General features: G+C 33.2%; 1 protein-coding gene across 2 annotated transcripts in view; it reads left to right on the forward strand.

Annotated features, from left to right (window-relative positions):
* The window catches only part of LOC117107103 (von Willebrand factor A domain-containing protein 7-like), a 48180-nt gene extending 41248 nt beyond the window's left edge, over nucleotides 1–6932 (forward strand). For both annotated transcript variants that reach the window (XM_033248661.1, XM_033248662.1), the window contains exon 9: nucleotides 5554–6932. In XM_033248661.1, coding sequence (XP_033104552.1) covers nucleotides 5554–6150 — 597 coding nt within the window. In that variant the 3' untranslated portion in view covers nucleotides 6151–6932. The remainder of the gene's footprint in view (nucleotides 1–5553) is intronic.
* Nucleotides 6933–7207: the final 275 nt, after the last annotated feature.

Here is a 7207-nt window from a genome sequence, read left to right on the forward strand (position 1 = left end):
TCGCGTAAATTCCGTGCTCGCGTAAATGATTGAAATTAAAACTAGAATTGTTTTCAATTATCGTTAATTCGTCACATTTTAATCAATGAAGACCCGACCTATTTTATTTAATGGTAATCTTTTCTTTGGTTTTAATTGTTTTTAATAGTTATATAAATTTAAATTATTTATCAGTTGCATTATTACACTGTTTACGTTCATCATTAAAATTTTATTTTTATTTTCTCATTCGCCTAGATGCGTTCGGAAAAATATTTAAGCTAAATAAGAAAAAAAATTAATTTTTTTCCCGACCAATGGTTGGTTGTTCGCTAAACAATATTAGAAAATGGTTCTTAATTTCAAATCTTTGTACAGCCTGTATAAATACGAATTACAATGAAAATAAAGGTGATGCTTAATAATCTTAAAAATGATTTGCTGTTTCTATTGCATACTATTATATAATTATTATAACTTTATTTTGGAAACGACGCTTTTAAAACAGCGGACATGCTCTCGCAGTGTGTTTATAAAAGTAACATACTGTACAGCCATAATACAATATTAAAATAGAGGCGAGACTTTTAATACAATAAAATGTACGTTACATAATTACACAAGTTGAATATATCACAGATCCTGTATATCATTTAACACTTACAATTTATAACATTTACAGCAAAGCACAGTTTATATGTTGCGGCCAACTGACCTATACTATTTTAATATCTATAAATAATAATAATCAAATTAATAACATAAGATTTGTATAGGGCTCGCTCATATTCAAATTTAAAGAGCAACAATCTATATACCCTAGACGGATTTAAATTACATTTTGATATACGTATTTAATTAATTTTTGCTGGTCGTCACATATCATTTTTTTGCAAAAATAATAGGAGCTACTCAAGGATTGCCTAATTAAAGAATGCTTGCCATCGAGGGGCTCTCTCGGTCTATTGGAAAGGATTAAAGAACTGCTTAAAAATAGTAAATTATTACAGTATTATTTTATACAATAATATGAAATTGGATATAAAGTAGTGAAATCATAAAAAAAAAATCTATAAATAGTTTCATGAAATTCAACTGCTAAAAAGATTAAATGAAATTAAATTATACTGGAGGCCGCTAACTATATTACACAATATTATACACAGGAACGCACATCACGTTAGACCATAGAGCTATTAAACAACTAGAGTGCTGACAAGATGGCGAAGCAATTCAGAATTATGTATGTGTACTATCCAAGGTGGCCGTCGTAGTAAAGCGCCACCTTCAGGCTTAATTATACATATTATTACCATAAATAAGCCCTCTGACTGACTAATATTTCATTAATGATAATGAATAATGGTAATAACACATTATTAACAATTCGTAGCCAAAACGAGGCCAAGTGGAACATCTTATTCAAAAATAAAGTACCAAAGAATGAAAATTAAAATCGTGTACATTACACCAATACACCGCAACGCTCGAGTTTCAAACATACGGTTAACTAGCTGTACTGAACTTTCTGGGTAGTGCGCATTGAGAAAAGAAGGTGCTCTCCATTTCGTCATGTTCAATTTTTTGGTCAACTATGCCTGCTGAAAATTTGATGGCGGGGAACACATGGGACTTCAAAGGCATAGCGCAAACGTTCTTTACGCGCTGCGGCAACTTTGATCTTGGTTCATTTGCATAGTGCTGCGTGCGCGTAGCTTTGCCGAGTGATCTCCTAAACAACATAGGTTTTAACACCAAGATTTACGCGTAACAAATAGAAGCGTCGGTCAAGGTTCAAAAGTTTCCAATTTAGCAAGAGGGCGTCATTCATGCGCTATTATACCAAAGAGAAAAAGTAATCAGTTTTGGAAGAGGGCGTCCTATCTGTTGCCATGGATCTGAGATGGTTCCTGTTCTGCTGTTCACAGTACGGTATGGTCATAGCGGTCAAAGGTCAAAAGTTTCCAATTTAGCAAGAGGGCGCCATTCATGCCTTATTACAGAATTTGCACGCGTAGATCGCGGAGAACGCTATCTTGTGTTTATAAGATCTTTGTATGACACTTAGAGCCTTCAAACTGCCAAAATTGTGGGTTTTTTTTTTTTTGGTGGCCATTTTGAATATTTTATAAAATTTTGCATTTTCACGATAAAGATGTACGTTATTTTATTTTAATAATGTTTTACTGGATTCCTTGAACCAAAGAACATAGGTATTGACCCAAAGATCATGGTAATGTGAACACTTAGAGCACTTAAACTGCAAAAATTTTGTTTTTTGGCGGCCATTTTGAATTTTACAATTTTCGGTGGGAACGGTTGGAGTGACATCGTGGTTCCCGCAATTTGTGGAATCGGATAATCAAGAATCCCCTTGGACAGAGTTTCATGCTTCTTTCCAGAAGTGCACGTCTTCACCAAAAAAATATCACATATCCGCCCCACTACTGGAGAAAAGGCAGAAAGAGGAAGAGCATTCTTAATTGACACGCACCGTCGGCGATGTTCGCGCTGAGTTTGCGCAGTGTTCACGCATATGGCACGAACATTGATACGTGCCGAATTTTTGAACATTTTAAAATTCTCTCTACGACATGGCGCGCACCCTTCGCGTACTCCTCACGCTCGTTGACGAAGTACTTTAATCATTGGCACGCCGAAGTGCGCACCAGTGCGGGAACGAAAATCGTGCAAGTGTCAGGGTGGCATGGCTGGGGATTAAATTTTTCAAGAAATTGTCTAACGGCAATAAGTCCTTCGTCATGGGGAATATTGGTGTAGAGGGCGGTAACATCCATGGTAACAAGAATAGAATTATCGGGGAAGGCCGGGAAAATGATTGAGTTTACGAAGGAAATCAGTGGTGTCATGGATATAACTAGGAGTATTACAACGAAGAGGATTAGTGAGACTGTTCATCCTGAAAACGAATTCAGCAGTAGTACCTTTTCCTAAAACAATAGGTCTACCGGAAGGGGGGTGATAAGAGATTTGTCTAGGTCGAATGTAAGATACGATCCAACTCGGTCACAAGTCAACTCGGCCACAGTCAACTCGGCCACAAGTCAACTCGGCCACAAAAATTTCGGCTACAGTCAACTCGGCCACAAGTCAACTCGGCCACAAATCAACTCGGCCACAAGTCATTTACTGGTACTACACTTAGGAGTAATTCATCAAGTATAAAATACTAATTCTTTAATTATCACTTTAATTATATGTTATTATTATTGCTGTTATTATCCTGGTCATTGTTGTTATTATTATTGTTGTTTTTATTACCGTTAGTTTTAATATTAATTATTAGTCTTAGCATTAACATTATGTATTGTTTAAATTTTTGCTGATATTATTATTGTTACCATATAAATAATAAATAATTCTAGATAATCGATTTTTTAAATTATATTATTATTATTATTATTATTATCATTATATATTAGTCTTAGTATTATTATTTTAATAGTAATTTTAAAAATATTGTTATTGATGTTTTATTGGTATTTTTCTCATTATTATTATTATTATTATTATTGTTGTTGTTGGTGTTGTTGTTGTCACCTTTATTATCGATATTATTACCCTATTATTACTAAGTAGGCCTAGTATTATAAGTATCATTATTATTATTATTATTATTATTATTATTATTACTAATTAGTATTACTATTATTATAAAAATAAACATTATCTTTAATTTATTGTTGCTGTTGTTATTGCTGTTATCACCTTCAATATCGTTATTATCACTAATTAGTATTATCAAAATATATATTTAAATATCGTTATTAATACATAATATTATTATTAATATAAGTATATTTAAAATAAATATTACTATAAATATTGTTGTTATCACCTTTATTATCGTTATTATGACTAATTAGTATTAATAAAGTAAATATTAAAAAATGAAGTGTCACCGACATGTCACCGGTGATTCACGTCATTGGATGCATCCTTGTCACTGACGGGTTTCAAACATAGCTCCCAATGTTCGATCAAATATGAAGTACTGAAGCGAAATGTCTGTCACTCAATACCAATTGTTCCTATTGTGGATAATTGATACTAGATGCTATATGCCCCACCTAATTTTAACGTAGGCCTAATTTTTGGGCGTGGTTCTAAAGAAAATAGTATCCAAATGCACGCCATCGTGCATTCATTTGATTTTAGTCGGATTCAAAATAAATTTTTAACATTTAAAAAATCATAATGTGGTTTTTCTATTTCATTTTTTTATGATTAGGTTTACAGTATGTACTCATGTTTTATGTCAGTGTATTAACGTGAAAAAATTAAACATTAATATATATGTTTTTCTTAATTATTAAGATTGCTTAAATTGTTAATGTTACATTATTGTCAGATTTTATTCCATTCTGTAAGTGGCGGGTTTTCTCTGTTGAATAAGAGTACAGTGTGAAGAAATGAATACCGTACAACGATCTCACAACGATAATCAGAATTTTACTAAAATATACTTTGTACTTCATTTCAATCATATTAAAGAAAAATGATGCAAAAACTGAGTAATATTCCATTTTAATTATAAATAACTTGTCACCGAGTTGACTTGTGGCCGATCGAGAGTGGTAAGATCAGAAGTAGCATAATGATTGTTCGGTGAATTAAATCTTATTGGCGATGAGTTTAGGTCAATTGCAAGTATCTAGACTTTAACAGCGCTCCACCCAACTAGCATCAAACAATATATTGTATATAAAAATGCTTTTACTGACATAGAATATAATAATATGCAAGAATAAACCAAAGTAACTACCATATGTCTTTCAAACGCAGCATTTAGAAAGCATCCTCGACTCGGCCTTTTAGAATACAAAGCCAAATCTAAAACCACACGGAGACAATAAGCAAGGGAGTAGATTCAGACTTCTGTGTGACAAACATAAGAAATCCATTAGGGATAATGCAGTTGGTTTCCTGTTGCACAACATTTTAATTTGCCTAACCATTCCATTGATGACATTAAATTTGTAACGATAGCTACAGGCTTTAAATCTCTAACTGGTAGACGTACTGAACTACAATGGATCTTAATATTAAACACTCATAAATTTGGTATAAAATAATTAAAGATCTTGGATTCATTAACGAATACTCCGACACGAAATAAGTTTTTCTATGTTATATTATGCATATTTATATAATAATATATTTACATTTATAGTACATTTGTGTACACATGGTAGGATTAGACTACCCATTGTCACTATCAAGATATTTTTTTACTCTGTTGATTATATTATCGACATGTTTGTTATTTCTGTTGGCTCTTTGATATAGGCCATTTCACCGCGAAAATTGTTGTCTAATGTCACTGACAGTTTATTGGTTAATTGGTTACACTTCGCACTTGCTCATTAGGACATGTGACAGAAATATTCACTGAAGATGTGTATAAGAGACAGTGTACAAGTAACATATATAAATACATATATCAAAATATATGAAATAAATAAAAATATAAAAAAGTACATACATAAAAAAATATATATGAAAGTAATAATTATTTATGTTTTCTTTTTGAACTTTATTTTTGTTTAAAAGGAAATAGATGAAGTTCCACCATCTTTCACAGTGGTCCAACGATCTGGAAAATGCCTTGCATTGGAAAACAGTTGCAATGAAGCTAATTTTACGGTGGCAGTTGAAATAGTAGATGTTGGAACGGGTGTTTTTAACATCATTACTGCTAAGGAATCGGATTCATCTGGTCTTACATTATATGAGTTTACTCCAGGTATACCGGGCTCTATAGCCAGGGCTGACTACCGTGGCAGCTGTTGTCAACCGTCCTTAGAACTGATTGCTACAGACGTTGTCGGAAACGTAGGTAAATTCAAAGTCAACGTTTCATCAGAAGACACAAACACGATGCAGACAGACGACATGCTTCTTTATATTGTGATGATAAAATGTGGTATTGCAGTTTTGCTTGTTGTCATGTGTGCCTGCTGCTGCTGTGTTGTATATCACAGTAAAAATAAGTCGGGGAAACGAAAAAAAAATACTGAGATTGGGAAGAAAATACATCGTGAAGAAGTCACTCCAGACAAGTTGAACCCTCCTAGCTGTGTTCCAGACTTAGAGCGGTACAAAGAATTATACGCAACCGTGGAAACGAAAGACAAACATGCCAAATGATTGGTTAATACCAACATCACCAGAATCGACCTCCCACTTGAAGCCAATTGAAGGGAAGAATTTGAAGCAATTTAACCTTAAATCAGTCAAAAACAAAGAAAAAATAATAAAGCAGAGTGTAGCAATTCAAGATAAGCATAATGTAAAATCACATTAAGTATAGCATTAAAAATGGACTGAATGTAAATCTAAACAAGTTGTAGTAAGGTTATAGAAAATGTAATCAATTTTAATATAGGACATTATGAAAAGCTATTTCAAATGATTTTTTACAGTAGGTAATGTTACATTAGTGTAAATTTAGGCTACCAGAAGGATAAATCCACATAAGAATACTAGACCAGTTGCTCTAATGCATTCAATATTCTGAAGAACGCATCGTTGTGTATCGTTACTCTCCAAATGGGCTGTCGGAGATTCAGCCAATCAAATGTCGTCTAGCTGGATATCGGCTTAAATCACGCCCTCAATTTAATATAAAAGGTTTAAACACATTTTGCACGGCGATAGTTGCTAACTACAACGGGTTCAGCCGAGGGGCGTGGCTTGTATGGTCACACGTCATGTATAATTATACCGTCTACCTAAACCATAATGACCAGACGTGCATAATTACGCTTTTTGGCATAATTTAGACCCGTTTAGCATCTAGCATATGTGCTGGCATAGTTTTGGCAAATTTAGCATAATATAGCGTAATTTTGTCTCACAAAAAAAAATGGTCATAATTAAAACCCAACAAAATTGGATACCAGGTCAATTAAAATTACTTCATCCAAAAATCCTTGCTTTTGTCAATATTTATTATTAGGCCTACCCAATCACATTGGCCAGAGGCAGGAAGGCGCATTTCCGAGCATCATAAAATAAAAACATTCCAGTGAAGGGTCACTGACACCCCTCCAAATTACTTTACCACATCATCAAGTCTGTTTTTTTTTTCTTTTTGACTTTATCCTGCACCTCGACTACAGAACCTTTTAATCCTCTGTCAGGTATGTACCTGAACATTTTTTTAATTAACTGTATAAATGGGCGCGAATATGATGTTGTGCCA

Source organism: Anneissia japonica, unplaced genomic scaffold (genome assembly GCF_011630105.1).
Source record: "Anneissia japonica isolate Jap-2015-1 unplaced genomic scaffold, ASM1163010v1 scaffold1726_len428862_cov177, whole genome shotgun sequence".
Classification (NCBI taxonomy): domain Eukaryota; kingdom Metazoa; phylum Echinodermata; class Crinoidea; order Comatulida; family Comatulidae; genus Anneissia; species Anneissia japonica.